The following is a 20,409-nucleotide window of genomic DNA, read 5'->3' as shown; positions in this document are numbered from 1 at the left end:
TCCCAGGCACCCCTCCATACTGGGCCAGGGGGCAGTCCCTCTGGACATGCCCCGTCGCCCAGCAGAGGTAACACTAGGCCTCCCCCAAGGAGTATTCCACCCAGTAGAGAGCTCCCTGGTAGGGCACAGAAAAGGACCCCTCTAGTGCCATCCCGTCACGCGCCGCTCCCAGCCGTTGGATTTGGACCTGCCGGTGGAAGGACAGGATGTGACGGAGGGCGGAGTCCTTGCAGCCCAGCGAGAGAGGGCTGATACAGATATCCTCTTCCCCAGGCAGTGACAGGCGAAGCCCAAAGACGTAGTGAGGTTGACTGGCCCCCCACCGACCCGGAGGAGAAGAAATCCTGCTGCAGAACCACTACAGGGGTATTAACTCCAAGATGCACTGCTTTGGATGCCTTGACACCACTCCAACAGCATGTGTGTGACAGGAGAGAAGCACCATTCAAGGAGATATGCTGCAGCTGCTGGGGTAAGCTCTGTGGGGGCCCTGCTGCCACCTTTGCCTCTCTGGGGGGAAGAGGGTACCATGGCTGCCACTTCTGCAGCTCCCAAAGGAAGAGGAGCCCTGCTGCCAAGCCTCAGGAGAGAAGGTGCCCATATGCAATTGTCCCAGTCTGGGATGGGAGGAGGACCCCACCACCAAAAACATGGGCCAGGGCAAGGAGGCAGAGGTGGAGCCAAAACAGAGTCTGTCTCATGGTGTGTGTAGGGCCCCAGATTGCCTTAATTCAGCCCTGGGAAGAGACAAGGAGTATGGCTGGGCGGGGTGCTTCATTCGATTCAATGCAGAACTGCAGGGTTGAAACACAAAATGTAAGGAGGAACTCTGACCAGCTTTTTAGAGGTGGTATTTGAGCCCTGCTGCCCTTGCTAATCATAGTCTGGAAGACACAGATCAGAAGACTCAGCTCTAACCCCTTTACACAAAGATCCCACACTATCAAAAGTTTGAACGTCAGTCACAGCAGCATTTTGAACTCTAACCAAACCAGAAATATTATGAAGCGGGAAAAGTCTGGCTCCTTTCCCGCCGTGTCCGTTCCTGCAAAATGCAGAACTGCATCCACCCCAAAGTGTGATCTCTCTGGATTTGCAGTGACATTGTTTGTGCCATTTTAATTTGGCAGTGAAGTCACTTAGACTTAGTCAAGACAACTGCATTGGAGGTCACAAAGACTAGAGGAGATTAAATATTAATGGATAAATTCTGCCCTTAATACCATACACGCAACCCCCATTAGCTTCACCCCACTGGCTGAGGAGACGTGTGACCACTGGGAGCTCTGCACAGCACACAATCTTGCACTACTACTTAGGCATGGACTCAGATGACTAGGAATGTCCTTTCCATCCCATCACCTCCGATTCTCCGATTGTCAGGCTCACCTACCATTTTCAAGAAGTAAACAGCAGATTATCCCTGAACCAAAAATAGTGTCCTTACCACCTCCAGTGCACGCTTCTCAGCCGCGTTTCTAAATGTATTAGACACACAAGCTTTTCAAAATATCGGCCAAGTTAATCCATTATGTAAACTCACTGACTTCAGTGGAGTAACACAAGAAATAAACATGGCCAGCCAATTGTTTGCAAGATACTAATGGGGCACTAGTCCATTTTAGCAATTAACTGAGAACGAAAGCTATTTTGTAATAAAATTAGCCTTTAAAGTAAAGACTGACAAAAAAAATCACAGGTGAAACGGAAATGAAATGTTTTTGTTGTCGTTGTTAAAATAGGTGAAGTTGCTGCTTAAAATAATGTTTGGGATGACAGCTTTTTTTGAAAACACTCATTTAATTCACCCCTAAGCAGTTTAAAACAGCTACAATACTAAAACCTTGAAAAAAATCAGGTTTTATAATCTAAACGTTCAATGCTGCCTCGGATGTCCTCAAAGCTCTTGGATGCAAATCTGCACCTCTCGAGGCTGTTTAATTGTGGTTTTCTTGGCAATTTCATTCATTTCCCACAATCACTTCCTTAAGTCAAAGAATTGTTCTACTTCATGTAGGGTTTATTATTATTCCTGCAGCAGGTTAATATGATGGGTTTAAAAAAAACCACATGATTCAACAGCAGTTTTCATTTCCTGTGCTGCTAATAGAAGGATAAGCAAGGTGTGACGAAGCCTGCTGAAGGAGGAGATTCTAGGGGAGAGGGCAAAGGAAAAGAAAAATGTTCCGTTATATAAAAAAGTTTGCTCAATAGTTGTAGTATCATGTGTGTTGAGGAATTTAGGAATACAGACAAGGCCTTTCCCAGGCTCTTCTACAAAATGAGTCCTGACTCCCCATCAGATCCATTGAGACTGGCTGTTCTGTTCTTGCATCAGGTGTGTCAAAGTAAATCTTCCCTTCGGTCCTCCACCCTGACCACTGTTAGTAAATGCCCATCTCATGACTGCAGGGAGGGGGACGATGCACCTTCCATTACTAATATAAAACAGTAACACAATCTAAGTCCCTGCAGCCACATCGCTTTGGGCTATGTCACCATCATCAGCTCTCATGAGTGAAGCATGGGTTGACATGATCAGTGCTCACAGGGGTGGCCAACATCAACTCCCGTAGAAGAGAGAGAGGTGGTGATTCAGTACACAGCACGCTTTCCTCCGAGTGCTGAAGTATTGTCCCACCAGGCAATAGGGGCTCTGGTCTGTGGAGATGCTGTTTTCCAGATCAAACTACTAAGGGAACATCTACACTGCAGCTGGGAGCGTGCTTCCCCATGTGAGTAGACAGACATTAGCTCAAGCAGAGCTAGCACACTAAACCAGTGCAGCCCCGTGTAGCATGGGTGGCACTTCAGGCTAGCCACCCGAGTACAAAGGACTCCCTAGGTATGTACTCAGGCTGCTAGCCTCAGCCACCACCTCTGACTACACTGCTATTTGCAGCGTGCTTGCTCCAGCAGAGGTACCACGTCTGTCTACTTGCATGGGGAAGCACGCTTCCAGCTGCAGTGTAGACAGACCCCAAGTCATTGCAGATCTTATCCTATTGAAGATCCTACTTTTCACAAGACTGTGGGTTGCAAACCAAGGTGTCCTGGCCAAGTTCTTATTTCAGTATTTATTCCCTGCTTACTTATATTCCTCTCGCAGTTTCACCTGGGTATGAGACAATCCTGGAGCATAAAATAGACAGCTTTCCCGCAGGATGGAAGTGTGTTTTCTACAGGAACTCAATGGAATTCATGCACTAGGGCAGGACATCCTTTGAAGGAAAGGTGGAATTTTAAGGCTACAAGAGGTGGGCAGTAGCTACATTTCAGAGATAGGTGATGACACCTTCATATGTAGGTGATCACTGCTGGACTCAGGGGAGACTTCAAAAGGTGGCTGGTTCACCATGATTTGAAGCCAGCCACATGCAATTTTGGGCTTTGGTGCAACTGAAGGCAGGCTCAGGGCTGCTCTAACTTCCATTCAGATGTTGATGGCTTCTGGCAGCCGAGGACAGCCATGCTGCTATGAGCCCCATGCCAGGGGTACCTTCAGAAAGCCAATTAAGCCAGAGTAGCACAAAGAGGTTTAGTAGGGTCAGGAATCTGGCCTCTAGTCTCTTCAATCAATTGCTCACTTCTCAAAGGAACTCTTATGCTCTTTTGCATTCACTCATTTGTTTTTCTACATTAATACAGTTACAGACACTTTCCACCCACCATGGTCTTTAAAAGACCTTTCTTGCACTCACTGCAGTCAGTTCTTCTTAGCAATGTAAGTACCTAGGAACTCTGTCTCCTTCATACTTGTTGAAGTATTGAGTGGGTGTGCATCTTACAGGATAAGCATCAAGAAGAGCTATTAGTGGAGAGAGTTATGGTGCTAACGTGGCACAGCTAAATCAAAGGAACGAGCATCTGCCAAAGGGATGTTAATAGCTGGATTACACAGGATGCTATCCTCCTCTTTTCTTTCTGAGGAGGAGAGGTGGGTGTGTGTGGGGAAAGGAGGCAACCTATGCCATCAGCAAGGATCTAAGTAACACTTCAAAAGGCACAATTTCATAACAGCTGGACAGGAGTGCAGGTTTCAAGAGGCCGTTTCCACACAAAGATTTGTTGGATGTAATATTCCCATAGAGCATCTCTACTTCGACTCCAAACTTCACTGACTTGCAGGTGTAAAATGTTAGCTTGCCATGGCAATATTTTACCAAAGCAGGTGATGTGCTGGAGAAAGGGATCACTTATACTTCACCCTTCCTATTGATTTTCAAAGGGAGCTCTCACCACATGTGGCTAGATCAAGCTTTGGAAGCCTTAGTGAATGTCAGATAGGATACAGAGGAGTCAAACCTCTGTATTGTTCTGTGGAGCACTCTTATTTCTACTTTAATATTTTAGTACTAGTGAAAGGTCTGATGGCCTTTTATTATTGCACAGAACAGATGCGCTACAGACTTCAGTGCGAGCTCTCTCTCCTGCCTGCATCCCAATACACATACAATACAGTGTTCCAGCCTGGAACTTCTACTCTGACCTTGGGGGATCGGTAGGTCCTTTTAGTTCTTGGCCTCCGCCAAGAAAGCCAACCAGAAAGCCAAGACAAATGTGATGCAGGAAGGTGTAAACCAGGAACTAGCCAGAGATCAACAACTCATTTCTACAGGGCACATGACTGACCCTGCAGTTGAGCAGTACTTAAATATGTATATTGTGCCCAGTCTTTAGCTAACCTCTGCTCCCCACCAGAGTCATATTAACACTCGAGAGGTCAGGGCGTTCTGAGATACTTTGGGATTTTATAAATGAAGATTGAGGAGAAGGGTCATTTCCAGTCTTCCATTTTTTCATCCTGAGAGAGAAATGAGCAGAGTTACAGGGGTGAAAGGGAGAGGAGGAGAGAAACAATGAATATATTAAAAACTGGAGAGGGGAACAGAGTAAGGGGAGTAAGAAGAAAATATTGGAAATGTGATTCTTTTACTAGCTAGAGACAGAATAGAGACTAAGGGAGAGAGAATCACAAAAAATGTTGGTTCTTTGTTCTGCATTTGGGAAGTCACTGCTAGACACAAGCCAAATTCTTCCTGAAGTTACATCCACGCAGCCTCATTTAAGTCAATCAAAGGAGTTGTGGAGGCGTCATCTAGGGTAGAATCTGGCCACAGAGCAGATTATTAAAGAGCTGAGAAATATGGACAGAGAATGAAGCGCAACAAGCCCTAATCAGAAGTGGTAGAGAACGGAGAGGAAAGTGTTCCACTCGTCAATGTGCCTCATGGGCCAGATTTTCGAATGGGCTCAGCATATTGGATACTGAGCTCTTCTGAAACCCAGCTGAGCCCTTTCGAAAGATGGACACTTAATGGGATGCCAAGTGGGAGATGGGCGCTTATAAAACGCGGACCCCGTGTATTTAAACCACACGGGACTCACCTGCCTACAGTTTAATATTGATTGTCTTTTGTTGCTGCTATCTATGAATTAAGCTATGCTATTAATATGATTTATTCAAAGATAGCTTTGTTTCAGGGTTAATTTCAGCCACTACTCTTGTGCTTTTAATTAAAAAGTGGGGCAGCAGGAAGTAATTGATAGCAATGGTCTGCAAATAGGTGTCTGCGTGCTGCCCAGATGGAGTTATAAATGGTTCTCTCTAGATACATCTACTGCTCTCATGCCCAGGGTTTCTTGAAATTTACATTTTACTTTGTATATACACATACAAATTATATGATTTGGTACAGTTCCTTTGCACTATTTCCCTTGGTCTTTACAGTTTAATGGTGTTACCAGTCTTGCAATTTTATTAATAGTCTCACAATATTTGGTGTTTGTGGAGTTTGGGGTTTTTTTAAAACACACCCCAGTGCCTGATTATATGAGAATTCCAGATAAAACATTTTAGTCCTCATCATCTCTAAATAACCCAGAAGGCAAATCCAAATAACTCAACATACATTATTTTTAAAATCTCGTGATCTTTAAGGAAGTCTCATTAATTTGGTTGGCCTGATTCATGATTTTTGAATACTTGGGTCTAGCAGTACTGGATTAACTACGGATAGCCAGCATGAATGCTACAGTACAGTCTGAATTTAGTTACCACCCCAGCTGGGAATCAAGAAGACCATTTTAATAAACTACATGGTCAAATGTTATAAATAATTGATCCATAGGGCAGGAAAGCTGTGTGCAGATTGGTGTCTGTTAACTGCTCAGAGATCACTGAGTATTATGGGCTGTAACTATGGCACATTATACAAAATTAACAACTCCAGGTATGCTGCTGTAATGCACCAGCATGCAAACGGGTGCAATGTTACATAGCTTAGTTTCAAGGTGCGGGAATGCATTGAGATCCACGCTGATGACGACTATTTAGATACAGACCCCTGTCTGATCCTAGCACATTAGGCTGATTTTGCTGATATGGCAGCAAATTAGCTTTAAATGCTGAATGATGCTTTCCATGTATCTTGGTGCAAGAAATCAGCACAGCCTAACCCACATCAATCACTATTTTAAAGCCCCATTTATGCTGGGAAGTGCCCAGTGTTTAAAGATAGTCTCCATTCATTTATTAATAGGGTTCAGAAAAGCGAGTCTGCAATTTTACGTGTTATATTTTAACACCTGGAATACCAGAATCTTAAACTGCACCTTTAAACACTATTGATCATCTATTATACTCACCCAAAAGAATGTACATGAGCCTGTTTGCAGACCGGTGCAAGACACAGAAAAATTTAGACTCAAACTAGTTTCTATCCTTAAATGATGTTTCTCTTGTCCCTGATGGAGATCGTGAGATCTCACCCATTCTACCTTCTCCATTTTATCCCTCCTTGACCCTTCAAGGTCCCATGAAGAGCCACTATTCTGTTGTGGACAAGCACTTTCTTAATAACCCATCTATGTTTTTCATTAATCACACCAAAGGATTATTGTCTGTTACTTACTGTCACGGAGTATTGGGGGACTCAGGGCCCTGCACCCCCGGCCTCCTGCGATTCACCATGACTCTCAGCCAGCCAGTAAAGCAGAAGGTTTATTTGGATGACAGGAATACAGTCCAAGACAGGTCTTGCAGGCACAGACAACAGGGCCCCCCTCAGTTAGGTCCAGCTTGGGGTCCAGGGCATCCCAGCCCACCCCCCTTTGGGGGGGGGGGTCAGAGCCATCTCTGCCTCCCAGCCATCTCTCCAGCCCGCTTCCAGCACACTGCCTTCAGCGACCCCTCCCACAGCCTTTGTTCAGTTTCCCGGGCTAAGGAGTCACCTGGCCTTCAACCCCTTCCTGGGTTCTCATGTTACACACTCAGGTATGCGCCTTCGGGCAGACTCAGACTCCCATCCCCCAATGCAGACTATTCAGCCACACTCCCCTGTCAGCATTCACAGACCACAGTAAGAACAGTCCCAGTTCGTCACACTTACCAATCCCCAAGTGTCCCATTCCCTATCTACCCCATTGTCTTTACAGAACTTCTGTCACAGCAAAGAGGCCATTAGTAGGTAACAAACCAGTTAACAAGGATAGCTATGTAGGAATCTTCCACTAAGGCCAACAAATCATATCAGCTTCCAGATTGGTATTATATAGTTTATCATAGACTCATAGACTTTAAGGTCAGAAGGGACCATTATGATCATCTGGTCTGACCTCCCGCATGATGCAGGCCATAAAGCCGTCCCTACCCTTTCTCTTGACTCTGCTGTTGAAGTTCCCAAATCCTGTGGCTTAGAGACTTCAATTAGCAGAGAATCCTCCTGCCAGCGATCCCTGCCCCATGCTGCGGAAAAACCTCCAGGGCCTCTGCCAATCTACCCCAGAGGAAAATTCCTTCCCGACCCCAAATATGGCGATCAGTAAAACCCCGAGCACATAGGCAAGATTCTCCAGCCTCACCCTCATTAGCCATTATACCATTTACCTGCCATGGCACGCTGTTCCTTTGACTAAAATTATGTTGTCCCCTTAAACCATTCCTTCCATAAACTTATCTAACTTAATCTTAAAACCAGACAGGTCCTTCGCCCCCACCGTTTCCCTCGGAAGGCTGTTCCAATATTTCACCCCTCTGACGGTCAGAAACCTTCGTCTAATTTCAAGCCTAAACTTCCCCACGGCCAGTTTATAACCATTCGTTCTCGTGTCCACATTAGTACTGAGCTGGAATAATTCTTCTCCCTCCCTGGTATTTATCCCTTTGATATATTTAAAGAGAGCAATCATATCCCCCCTCAGCCTACTCTAGGCAGGGGCTTTTCTTACGTCAGTGTCCAGTGATTGTGTACAGTAAAAAGTTAAATGTGTAGATTCATTCAAAAAGTCATGCAGAAAAATCTAAAATTCCAACACCATGCTGTGTGGTAGGTATTTTGCACATGCATTTTTGATCCTGCTGTCTGTACAGTACCTCTTTCTTAAATGCCTAGATAGTTGTTCTGAGCTTGAAGAAAAGGTATCAGGGATGCATGAGTCAAAGGAAATTTAGAGCAGGAGAAAGAATAAAGAGAATGGAAATAAGTAACATGGATAATTTGTAAGTTTCAGAACAGGCATTTGAGCTGAGTGACTAATTCATAACCAACCATTTAAACAAATTTAACCTTCTTCTGAGTGTTAAGCTGCCTGTGAACAGGTTGTGATTTGCTTGGATTTGGCATTCAAATATATTTGATTAAATTTTTCACAGATCATTTATTCTACAGCTTTCTCTCCAGAATTCAAACTGCTTAGTTGTGACTAATCAAATAAGTCACATGGTATATTTTATTCCCTGAATGGATTAATGGAACTCATTCAGGTTTCTGGTGCTAATGCTCATGGAAAGAGAATAAGTTTCTTCCTTGAGAATTTGAGAGTGTGACCTTAAATTTGCTTTTAGCCAATATTCTTAAGAGTAAAAGTTCATGGAAAGCAACGATGTAAAGGGCCCATGAACACAGTTGGCAACTTTCACACAGTAAATAAGCCGCCTGATTTTCACAATAAGCCTAAAATCAAGCTAATCCCATTTCAAAACAAGGCCAAAACAAGCCAATCCCTGAGAACCTCAACACTCTATGTGACTAAATCCCCCCAGAGTGCAGTCTGGGACTGGCGTGGGCACGCTGTGCATTCCTGACTTTCTCTCCCCCTTGCCCCTGCTTGTTGGGAGCCAATCAAAAAAAAAAAAAAAAAAAAGCAACAAGCTACAAGTCAAAAACTAGCCAACAAGCAACTCATAAGCCAATTAAGCCAAAAACAAGCCCAATTTCTGTGTTTTTTTCACGGGTTTGGCATGTCTGCCCATGAACTGCTGAGAGGAAGGATGGTCTTGTGATTAGAGCATTGGAAAAGGACTGTGGAGCCCAAAATTGCATTCCCAGCTCTGCCACAGACTTTTTGGACAAGTTTTTCATTGTGCCTTAAGTTCCAGATCTGTAAAATGGGGATAATACTTCCTTTCTCCCACCCTTTGTCTATCATATCTGATTGTAAGCTCTTTGGACTGGTAATTGTCTCAGCGAGTGTTTATAAAGAGCCTAAGACAGCGGAGTCACAATCTCAGTTGATGCTCTTGCTGTAGTTATAAATAATGAAGGTAAAACAAACTTTTAAAGAACCACAACATTTTCAAATTATTTTTGCAGCATTCACTCAACTCTACTTCCAACCAATAAGAGATAATGCAAAAAAAGATCTTTAACAATCTAACCGGAAAGCAAAGGAATGATTCAGATACAGATGAATGTGCTGTGCATTATATCAGAGGGGTAGCCGTGTTAGTCTGAATCTGTAAAAAGCAACAGAGGGTCCTGTGGCACCTTTGAGACTAACAGAAGTATAGGGAGCATAAGCTTTCGTGGGTAAGAACCTCACTTCTTGCATCTGAAGAAGTGAGGTTCTTACCCATGAAAGCTTATGCTCCCTATACTTCTGTTAGTCTCAAAGGTGCCACAGGACCCCCTGTGCATTATAGTTTGTTTCGTTTCCCCGTGGTTACATAATGTTACAAGTTTATACTTCACATTTTCTCATATCAATCTCTCCTTTTCCCATTTTCAACAAAAAATCTGGCATGTTGAATGGAGCTTAACATTAATATGACCGTTTTTAACTATAACAATATCTTCCACCTATTGACCATCTTGTCAGGCCAAAATATTGTTGTTTGCGCAACTGTGTCATCTATGTTGGCAACACAGGTTCCAACCATCTTTGGTTAAACCTTCAGTAGGTGGAGGGAAAAAAAAGTCAGATCCACGAAAACACATTAGTTACTTAGGTTCTTTCAATGTCTCCATTATGCATCAATTATTTCTAAACAGTAGCATGTCTCTTCCCACCAAAATATTTAGATTGGGAGCGACATTCAATTGTATTAGTTGGGCCAAAGACAATCTGAAGCAGTTCAATTTGGCAGAACTAGTTAATTCATAAACCCATCATCTCTTTGGGTCTGAGCCCAGAATTGGGCTTAGATCACAAATGAAATGAGTTTTGGGGTCTTTAGCAGGTGCCAGTGCCTACCATAGATTACAGCATGATTCAACAAGATTTGTCAGGAAATCTAAGGACTAGTATAGAGGAAATAATGCTGGTTTGGATTTAGGGATATTAACAGACTCCAGCTAGTGCCATCAGTAGCTAATTTTTATGATAACTACACTTTTTTGGTTTTGTTTTCTTAAAGATGGAAGGCTGCAAAACTGATGTACGTTTTGAATTATTAGATGCCACTGTCTGAGCGAATATGTAATTATAACTGTTTGCACTATATTTTCTTCAAGAGTTACCTGTGCTAGGGTTTGTTTCTTCCCCCCAACTCTGTTCTCATTTAATTCCATCTAAATGCAAAGAATTTACTAAAGCAGCCAACTGTAAATATGATAAAGTATTAAACACACAGTCCCTAACAATATTGACATAAAAGTTACAAATCATTTGCATGCCCTAAGGACAGCTCAGTGCAAGCTATTACATAGCTGTCCTTGGGGATTCTGTTCACTACTCTTCAGAGGGTTCTATATTTTTGGCGAAGATACTATCCAGAAAAGTTGCAAAATTTGTACAGGTCCAAGCTAACAAAATAGGACTATGGGTAAATATCAGATGTAAAAATCGTTAAATTACCGACGTTTTCTCACTAGACTTTTATGATTAAAAAAGGAGACTACTGTAATCATAAGAATAGCAGAGAAGAAAATTTGACAAAGCCCAATTATGTTTAACAAGCATGCCACACATAATGAGAGCATGTCCTAGCATCTCAAGAAAAGAACACAGCAAAAGGTATTCTGTTTAATCACCTTCATTTTACAAAGCAATCCAGCAGTCATGCCTGACACACACAGTCTCTCTCATGTATGGTATAGGCTGGCTATGTTCCCCCCAAGTTATTTAGTTAGTTACCAAGTGAAATTATATCTCTTGGCTGAAATTCACACGCCAGAGCCTTCCGAGATCAATGAATTCCTAGTTATTTTATTCTGGGACAATTTTTTTTTTTACTTGTGGTTAATTTTGTAAGAATTTTAAATATGCTAAACTAATTTCTTGCATAGTTGAGAGAAGAAATCTACCTCAAAGGTTGGAATGAACTCATTTTATGTATCTCTTACTCTTGTAAAGGGTTTAATTACATTAATATGCCCCACATTTTTCTTTCACACTTTAAATTAAGTCTCTCAAATACAGATTTCATTAAGATTGAAACATCCAGTTTAATGTACCTTAAATGCCAAATGATCAAGCTCATTTGAGGCTTAACATTCAAAAAATGTCCACTTTACAGCAGTGGCTCTCAGCCTTTCCAGACTACTGTACCCCTTTCAGGTGTCTGATTTGTCTTGCGTACCCCCAAGTTTCACCTCACTTCAAAACTACTTGCTTATAAAATCTGACAAACATACAAAAAAGTGCCACAGTGCACTATCAAGCAATTTTTCAGTATTTCTCATTTGTAACATATAATTATAAAATAAATCAATTGGAATATAAGTATTGTATTTACATTTCAATGTATAGTATATAGAACAGTATAAAACAATCATTAGATGAAAATTTAGTTTGTACCGACTTCACTGGTGCTTTTTATGTAGCCTGTTGTAAAACTAGACAAATATCTAGATGAGTTGATGTACCCCCTGGAAAACCTCTGTGTATCCCCAGGGGTACGTTCACCCTGGTTGAGAACCACTGCTTTACTCTTTCGCCTTAGGAAATGTGCCAGAAATAACACCATATACTGTGTTTTATTTTTTATTTAACCTAAGTACATATTGGATGTTACTAGCTATTGAGCAATCATCACAGAATACCTATCATTCACTTGTAAATTAAATACAATAAGAGAGATCCCATTTCCCATCATCAAAGTGGAATTGCATCAGACCACTAACTTGGCATGCCAAGTCAGGCTTAGGAACACTAACTATTCTTCAATTTCAGTGTTGTTAAAGTGCCATTTGCTTTCTATTGACTGAAACCTAGCCAACTGCATTGATAAAATGTATCTAGAAAACAGCGGGGTTTGAAGTGCAAACAAGCCCATTTAATCTAATCTCAAACTGCAGAGCAGATGTTTGCCTTAAAATATTCATCTAAATGGATGGTCCATATAGATTTCGCCCTTTCTGGCTCTCATCTCTCCCGGCAATATTGATCCACACAAACACCCCAGATACTTTTCAAGTTCGGAAGACAGTAGCATGTGCATTTAAGAGGAAAAGCAGCGATTGTACCAGCAACAGAAGACTGGGGGGAGGGAGGGACACCGCTACCACATAATGGAGCACGAGGAGGTTCTTTCAAATGAACCTGTGCCGGGTTGGGCACCGAATACTCTTATTGACACAGTGCCCAGGGGAGTTTCGGCTTCTCCCTTTCGGTGCTGCCAATGGCCCAGAGAAGCAGGTCAGCGGCAACTCCGGGCATGAAACTGACAGCGGGAACTGGAGCGCTCAGAAGTCGCTTCTAGGGACCACTGCGCTCGCCTTGGAGAGGCAGCTCCCCTACGATGCAAGACCTACCCACCTCGCCGCGCAGCGGGAGCTTTTCAACCTGAACTCTCCTGGGGGCGGAAAGCTGCCCGGACTGGGGGCCACTCCCGTCCCAGCTGAAGTGCCGCTCCGTTAGGATGCGCCGACACAGCAAGCACCTCCCCTGCCCCCATCTGCTCTTTGCCTCGGCTGCAAAGCCCTCCCCGACCCCGCTGCGACCCGGGGGCGTCCCGTCCGGCTCGGGGGCGCTGGGGGCACGGGGAGAGGGCGCCTGCAAAGGGGGGGCGGGTGCGACTCGCAGCGCCCTCACTTTTGCGGCGCTTTGCACCAGTCCAGGCTCCCCTGGAAAGTCCAGGGGCCGGGAGAGAGTCGCCCGCGCCGCTCCTGCAGCCCCAAGGCAGCTGCTCCCCCAGCCCCGTCCCCCAGCGCGGCCCGAGCCCCCGGGCCGGGGCTCCGAACTCACATCCAGGATCACGGAGGTGCCTTTCCGCTGCCCCGGGGGGAAGAATGCCTGGCCGGCGGCCGCCTGCCCCTCCTGCAGGAGCTCCCGCTCCGAGAGGATGCTCTTGTCGCTCATCTTGGTGACGATCCAGCGGACCAGCCCGTCCAGCCCCCTGATCTGCGGCTGCTGTTTGCGGAGGAGCTTGTGGACGCTCTCCCTGCAGTAGCGCGCTGCCTGCTCGCACATCTTTCACACCGTCCTCATGCTGGAGCCGGGGGTATTCCCTCCCCCACCGGCTGCATCACCCCTGACAGCAGCTCGCCGGCACCGCTGCAAACCCCGCCCTGCACACTCACAGGAGGGGAGCAGCCAGGGGCGGATCCAAGGGGCCACATGGGGAGAGGGGGGGGGATATGGGGAAGCTGCTTTGTGTAAATGATAAGCGCTGCAGCCCTCTGCTCACAGCCCCCCCCCCCCCCAGCTCCTCCTAAACCCAGGAGTCCTGGCTCCCAGCTCCAATCACTAACCTACCGCCCCCCTTCCACAACCAGGGTTAGAACCCAGGAGTCCTGGCTCCCAGCTCCAATCACTAACCTACCGCCCCCCTTCCACAACCAGGGTTAGAACCCAGGAGTCCTGGCTCCCAGCTCCAATCACTAACCTACCGCCCCCCTTCCACAACCAGGGTTAGAACCCAGGAGTCCTGGCTCCCAGCTCCAATCACTAACCCACCCCCCCTTCCACAACCAGGCTTAGAACCCCAGAGTCCTGGCTCCCAGCTCCAATCACTAACACACACACCCTTCCACAACCAGGGTTAGAACCCAGGAGTCCTGACTCATGTCACGGGGGACTAAATTGGAACGAATGGTGGAGTGACTTGGCACACAGGATCACAATGCCACTCATATTTGGCCCATTTTGGTTGCTTGGCCCTGCCGATGAAGCTAGAACCTCTCTCAGGCACAAGCTGCTGGAAACGCTTCTACTTGGTCTCCATCTGTCAAGGCTGACTTCCCACTCTGGCACTTCGAGTGCAGAAGTGGGGCCCACAAGGATTTTTAAAAATTAATACTTGCCACTCCAGGCTTGTATTAAACTCCCAAGGTGACAGCTTTTTTCTGACCTTGGCTTGGTAAATGCTGCCACCACCCAATGCAAAACCCCTTTTTTTTGGAACTCAGGAAGACGCACTTGGGAATTCCTTCCTGTGGGGTACCCTCACAAGCTGTTTCACACACAACCCCCTCCGGGGAAGAGCTGAGAAATAAAACAAAAGAAATTAGCTGTTGCCACCAGCTAAGTAAACATCTTATGCACAAACCTCTTAGGACACCAAAAACCCAACAACAGACACAAAGGGGAAGTTTTTTCCCCCATTTTAAAAAGTTCTAGCCTTCCCATTGGCTCTTTTGGTCAGGTGCCCACTCCCTTTCCTTTACCTGGGGGACTTCGTTATCCCTTTACAGGTAAAGCAAGCAGAGAACAGCCCCCAAGAGGGACTTTATAGCTAACTGGCTGGCTGGGTGTCCATAAAAGGGAGCTACCCCGCTTCATTTATCACACCATCATTACTGTGTCAGACCAAAAATTTGAACCCCTGTGTATGTAGGACAACCTAGAATACAACCTACTTCCGCCACCCCACAAAAAAACCCTCACAAAACCAGCCAGATGATTCCACTTGGCTCTTTCTAGAGCTGCTGAACTAATTGCCTGGCTCAACTGGACAAATATTCCTAATCCTAGAATTCTGCTTGGAAAAAGACATGCTTTGTGCTGTTTACATCCACAGACCAAGAGTATTATTTACAATATTTATAAATCCTTCTGCCAAAGTGCCATAACCCACTTTATCTTCCCTCCAAGCACCCTCTCCACACACACAAAATATTCACAAATTGGAAGGACAATAATGGAGAAAATTAAGACTAGAGATAGACCCAAGCAGCAAAGTGAAGATCCAGACCCTCTCAAAGTAGACCTCCGGGAGTCATCTCTAATTAGAAGTGTATTGTGTGGGTCAGTACACAGAGCAGCACAGACTGTTTTGATGTCAATTCCAGTGAACTTTGTTTTATTTTGTTAATAGTATGTCAGTGTGCTGTTTTAAAATGATTTGGCATTATAGATATACATAAATAGGCATATCTATTTTAAATATTAATGGTGTCCTCCTTCCACGTTCCAAGATATCTTGCTTGTAGTTGGCTGAGTTGAGACAGAACTAGGCTGTGCTTCATGATCCTCTAAGACTGGGGAGCTCCAAAACCTTTTAATAGCATGGACCACATCTTAATAGACAGATCGTGCTTTTCCATAGCATGGACCACCTCCCATCCAGTTTGTGTATGCAAGGACCATCTACGTCAAACATTTGTGGCAGCTACTGCAGTTGCTTGCGTGGAAGATTAATATTTAGTAAAGTGTGTATTCTTAAATAGCTGTAATGCAAATTTGTAGCTGGAAGGAAAGAAGCCACCCAGAGGTATACGACCAACCAGTTCTCCATAAACCACCAAGGAGTCCAGAGCATTAGTGGTCCACAGAGCATGATTTTGGAACCACTGCTCGAGGCCATAGGTTCCAAACAACTAGGATAATATGAATACGCCACGCTTTCTTTGAAGGTACTTGGCTAGCCATCCTCCTTTTATCTAGTGGTCCTCAGTGCAACCTTAACCCTTATGTTAGAGTCAGGCTCCCACTGAAGTAGACTGCAGCTGTCTTGAACTTCAGTGAGGAGCAAGATTTGGTTCCTTGGTAAACATTTCATTGCTAAGGTTCTGTGCTGAGCCCTTCATCACCGCCCACTTAGAGACTCACTGTGTGTTATAGTCCAAAATACCATAAGAACAGCCATACTGGGTCCACCTAGCCCAGTATCCTGTCTTCCAGCAGTGGCCAGCGCCAGCTGCTTCGGAGGGAATGAACAGAACAGGTGATCATCAAGTGATCCATCTCCTGCACAACAGGCCCGATCAGATGTGCACATTAATTGCTCTTTCCTTCTTTCCCTTGTCCTTTATTATTAATTATTATTATTATTATGGGAGCCCACGTGTAGGATTGTATCGTTTATCTACATTAGGGACCAGTGCAGCTACTCCAGAGCAAATCCGAGGTGTAGACATGCAGAACTCTACTTCATTCTTGCTGCATCTTTTCCTTGTTCGAGTGAACCAGGAAGAAACTTGTTATTCTGTTATTAACCAAAAGCGAAGGTGCTCGGCTGCTGCTTGAAGACAAGTGATTGGGAGCTCAGTTCTCTCTGCTGGAATAAGCATATAACGGCTGTGGGCTCTGGAAATGTGTTATAAATAGAGCACACATAAAGACTGGCGGTGGGATACTGTTTTCATCCTCACCACCCCTCATTTAGGTAGCACTTTGCTGCAGTATTTACTTTTTCCCCAGCAGTTCAAAATTAATTAAAAAGTTGAAAAGCTGCAGGGATTTTATGGTGGTTCATTGAAACTGTATGCAGTGTGCTAACTGGGCCGCATTCCCCTATGGTGAAATTCATTCCTCTGAGAGGACTAGACGAGGCCTATGCACCACTGACATCCTACGTAAGCCTTACTGCAAAAAGACCATAAGATAAGGCATAAGGTTGATATCTTATACTTCCTTTGCATAAGGCTTAAATGGGACTTAAGTGAGGCCTTCTCCTGGCTCTCCCCGAAGCAGTGAATTTCTCCCTCAGAAAATAGCTGTGGTACGGAATTTGATTGGCTGTGTTGCCCATTCTGGGTGGAGTTAAGAGTGGATTATAGAAGTTGGAGCTGGAATAGATCTATTTGGTCAACTCCAACCCTCCTTGTTAGTGGGGAATTGTCCCATGATGTACACTTTTTTGGCAGTGCCAAGAGATCTGACACTTCTCGAGAGAGATTATTCCACAGCTCAGTAGATTGTGCAGTGGTGATAAATACCATAAACTTCTCCATATACCTAATTATATCCCCTTCTACACTAAATGATTCCATTCTTTCCTTGGTATTTACTTGCTCCAAATATTCATATGCTTATCCTTCCCCTTTAGCCATCCCTTAGAAATGCCATCTCTGCTAAATACATATGTGAATAATTCAGTCAATTCATTATCCTATTTTCCATTGCCAGCTTATGATGCTCTCCCATTTACTTATTATTCAAAATTGCTCAATGAATACATTTACAAATAATGTTTTTCGGTGCCTTTTCCTAGCAATTTGTTATCAGTATTCACACTGGAAACTTTGGGCTCTGTATATAACATGTGGAAAAATAACACTTGCAACATAACATGTTAGAAAAAATATTTCAATGATATGAAGTGACATTAGAAAAACATTGGCAATTTCCACGGGGCAGTTAAATTTAGCTGTAGGCCAATGTATTTTTCACATACAGTGCTCATGGGAGCGTTGAATTATGGAGGGAAATAAAGTATATATAACCAATGGCTACATGGCAAAAGGCAGGGAATTCAAAGTGACATTAGACACTAGACAGCTACATTTTCCAATGGGTTGCTGGATAGTTAGCCAAACAACTCCCATAAAAGTCAACATGGGTACAGTATGTGGCTACAGCCGCATACTCTTTGGAACGTTAGTGAGCCCTTCTTCCTTCCTGCTGTTGTCAGAAGAATAATATAGAAAAATATAAAATGGCCAATGAACTCTAACACAAACTGCCCTCATCCCTTGCTATTAACTGTTTCATTGCTGATCCATCCTACACAAATATCTTTGTTATAGGAGCATTACCTTGATGTTTCAATAATTATCTGATCTCACAGCAGATATTTGACGTGCCTACTATAATGCACCTGACAGTGCATTTTGCCGGCTTTACAGTACCTGGCACTTTAACAAGAAAGCAGTTTATTTTCTCTTGAGAAACCAACATGCAGGGGAGGGGTACCGGATATACTTTTTGTTTTTTCACCAAAGGAGCAGAGAGCAATATTATTGACAGCTGCCGCTCGCTTTGAAAGCTTAATGGATGGAGAGTACCACTTAATTGGAAATAAAACAGAATAAAAAGCAGGGTAAAATCTTCCAACAGACCAGCCTCCTGTAGCCAGCATGCATTTCAATGAAATTAGCAAATGTTAATTATAGACCTAGGCAGAACCAGCAAGATGCACAGAACTGATTTCAGCCTGATGGACCCCGCTCTTACACCAGCCAACTCTAGAGCCCTCAGGGAGGTTTTTAATAGCTATTCCCCTCCTGCAGCATCCTCTAAGTTCTTGCAATCACAGGACCCCCAGTAAGCCAAAAATAGCAAAAACGAAAACATAGCTATGCCTGCTGTGCTCCTACAAGTATCTTAGGTCAGCCAATTGATCAACTGCCATTTTGTTTTTCATGTTCCTTCGCTAGCAGGACCCTGAAATACTGGATGCTGGGGAGGAGGGTGCAGACCAGCAAAAAGACATTTAAAAGCTACAGTTTTGGCCCCACTTTCAGTTCACTGAATGCTATGTTTAACTTCCCTGTTATTGCACTAACCAGGCACACACATGGTATAATCTGAAATATCACATGCTGATCTCAGACCATTGCAAATACATAGGGCTTCTGATTTCAGATTTTAAGCGATAAACAGGGCCGGCTCCAGGCACCAACTAAGCAAGCTGGTGCTTGGGGCAGCAGATTGTTCAAGGCGGCATTCTGCCCAATCCTAGGGCGGCATGGCCGCTTTTTTTTTTGTTCTTGTTCTGCTCCGGCCGTCCTGTAGGGGGCGGTGGTGCGGAGAACCAGAGCACCCTGCAGGGCAGTCCTCTTCCTTCCCTCCCCGCCGACCGGAGCGGAGCCCTCGCGGCAGGCGGCGGCGCAGCGGGGGGGGCCGCGTGGCAGTGCCCCTGCTGTAGCCCTGGCCGCCCCCTTCTCTCTCTCTCCCGCCCGCTTCCTCCCCCTCCCCCCCCCCAGCCGGTCCCCCTGCACCTGCGTTCCGGCTGCCCCGTTTTTTTTTTTTTGCTTGGGGCAGCCAAAAAGCCAGAGCCGGCCCTGGAGATAAACACTGATAAAATGCCCCTATAAAAAAGAAATCTGTGCTTATCCAATAAACACTAACAAAAACACCAGAAGTATCTCAGGGTTTGTCTACCGGAGCAGCAATGTGGACTACAGGGGTGTGATTTCTAATGCACACTAAAGTGCTGCATATTAATTGTCTGTGTAAAGCCTGCTGGTGCGCACTAAAGGTTCCTTAGTGTACTTTAATGTAGTGCTGTTTGAAACCGTACTATGTCAAAGTGCACAAGAAAACATTGCAAAGAGATTACTCATTACAGTATGCACTACTGTGATTAATGTATATAATATATACATGACTCAGTACAGTATATACAAGAAAGCCCTTGAAAACCCTGATTTTTGACAGCTACATAAAAATTCAAAAATTGCTAAAAATAAACCCTGAAAAAATAAATTAATAAATCCTGAAAAAGAGAAGCCTTAAAATACACAATAGGGCAAAGCAAGGACAGACTGACTTTCTAAAGCCTTAGAGAGGTTGTAGTCCCTCTGTAATTAAGACTGACATGTTTTCCCATTATGAGCCCAATTTTACCTGCTTTCCCTAAAAGCCTCAAGAAAATGTTTCCACTTCCAATTGTGTGTCTGTAATCTGCAACCAGCAGACAATTTTTTCACCAGATGTGAGGCCATTCGTGCAAGGTTTTTTCTGTGGAAAATCTTCCACCGTCCATCCTCAATAGCTGCAGTCTTGCCCGATACCCAGGCAATCAGAGCTCCTGTTTTCTTCTTCCCAACCACATACCAAAAAGGGACAAGCACACATGGAATCTTCACTCCCTGGGCACTCTCCCTCAGGCACCAGCTCTTAGCTTCATTGGCTAGACTAGAATCACTACCAGGACAAACTCAATACTTCTCTCCTATTCCCGAGACAACTCTAAACCACCATGCCCAGTCCCTGAGAGGGATATCTCCCGATAGTATTGCTGAGTGGTAGCAAAATTAAATGAATGCACTCTCCTTTCTCTGCACTGCATCTGGAGATAAC

The 20,409-nt window shown here is 44.5% G+C and overlaps 1 protein-coding gene across 1 annotated transcript in view; it reads right to left on the bottom strand.

Annotated features, from left to right (window-relative positions):
- The window catches only part of NECAB2 (N-terminal EF-hand calcium binding protein 2), a 298,228-nt gene extending 284,476 nt beyond the window's left edge, over positions 1 to 13,752 (bottom strand). Inside the window, exon 1 of the mRNA XM_054049452.1 lies at positions 13,408 to 13,752. Coding sequence (XP_053905427.1) covers positions 13,408 to 13,632 — 225 coding nt within the window. The 5' untranslated portion in view covers positions 13,633 to 13,752. The remainder of the gene's footprint in view (positions 1 to 13,407) is intronic.
- Between the last annotated feature and the right edge of the window lie 6,657 nt (positions 13,753 to 20,409).

The sequence above is a fragment of the Malaclemys terrapin genome, chromosome 14 (assembly GCF_027887155.1).
Source record: "Malaclemys terrapin pileata isolate rMalTer1 chromosome 14, rMalTer1.hap1, whole genome shotgun sequence".
NCBI lineage: Eukaryota > Metazoa > Chordata > Testudines > Emydidae > Malaclemys > Malaclemys terrapin.
Note: the sequence above shows the minus strand (reverse complement) of the source record. Positions and strands in the feature narration are given on the sequence as shown.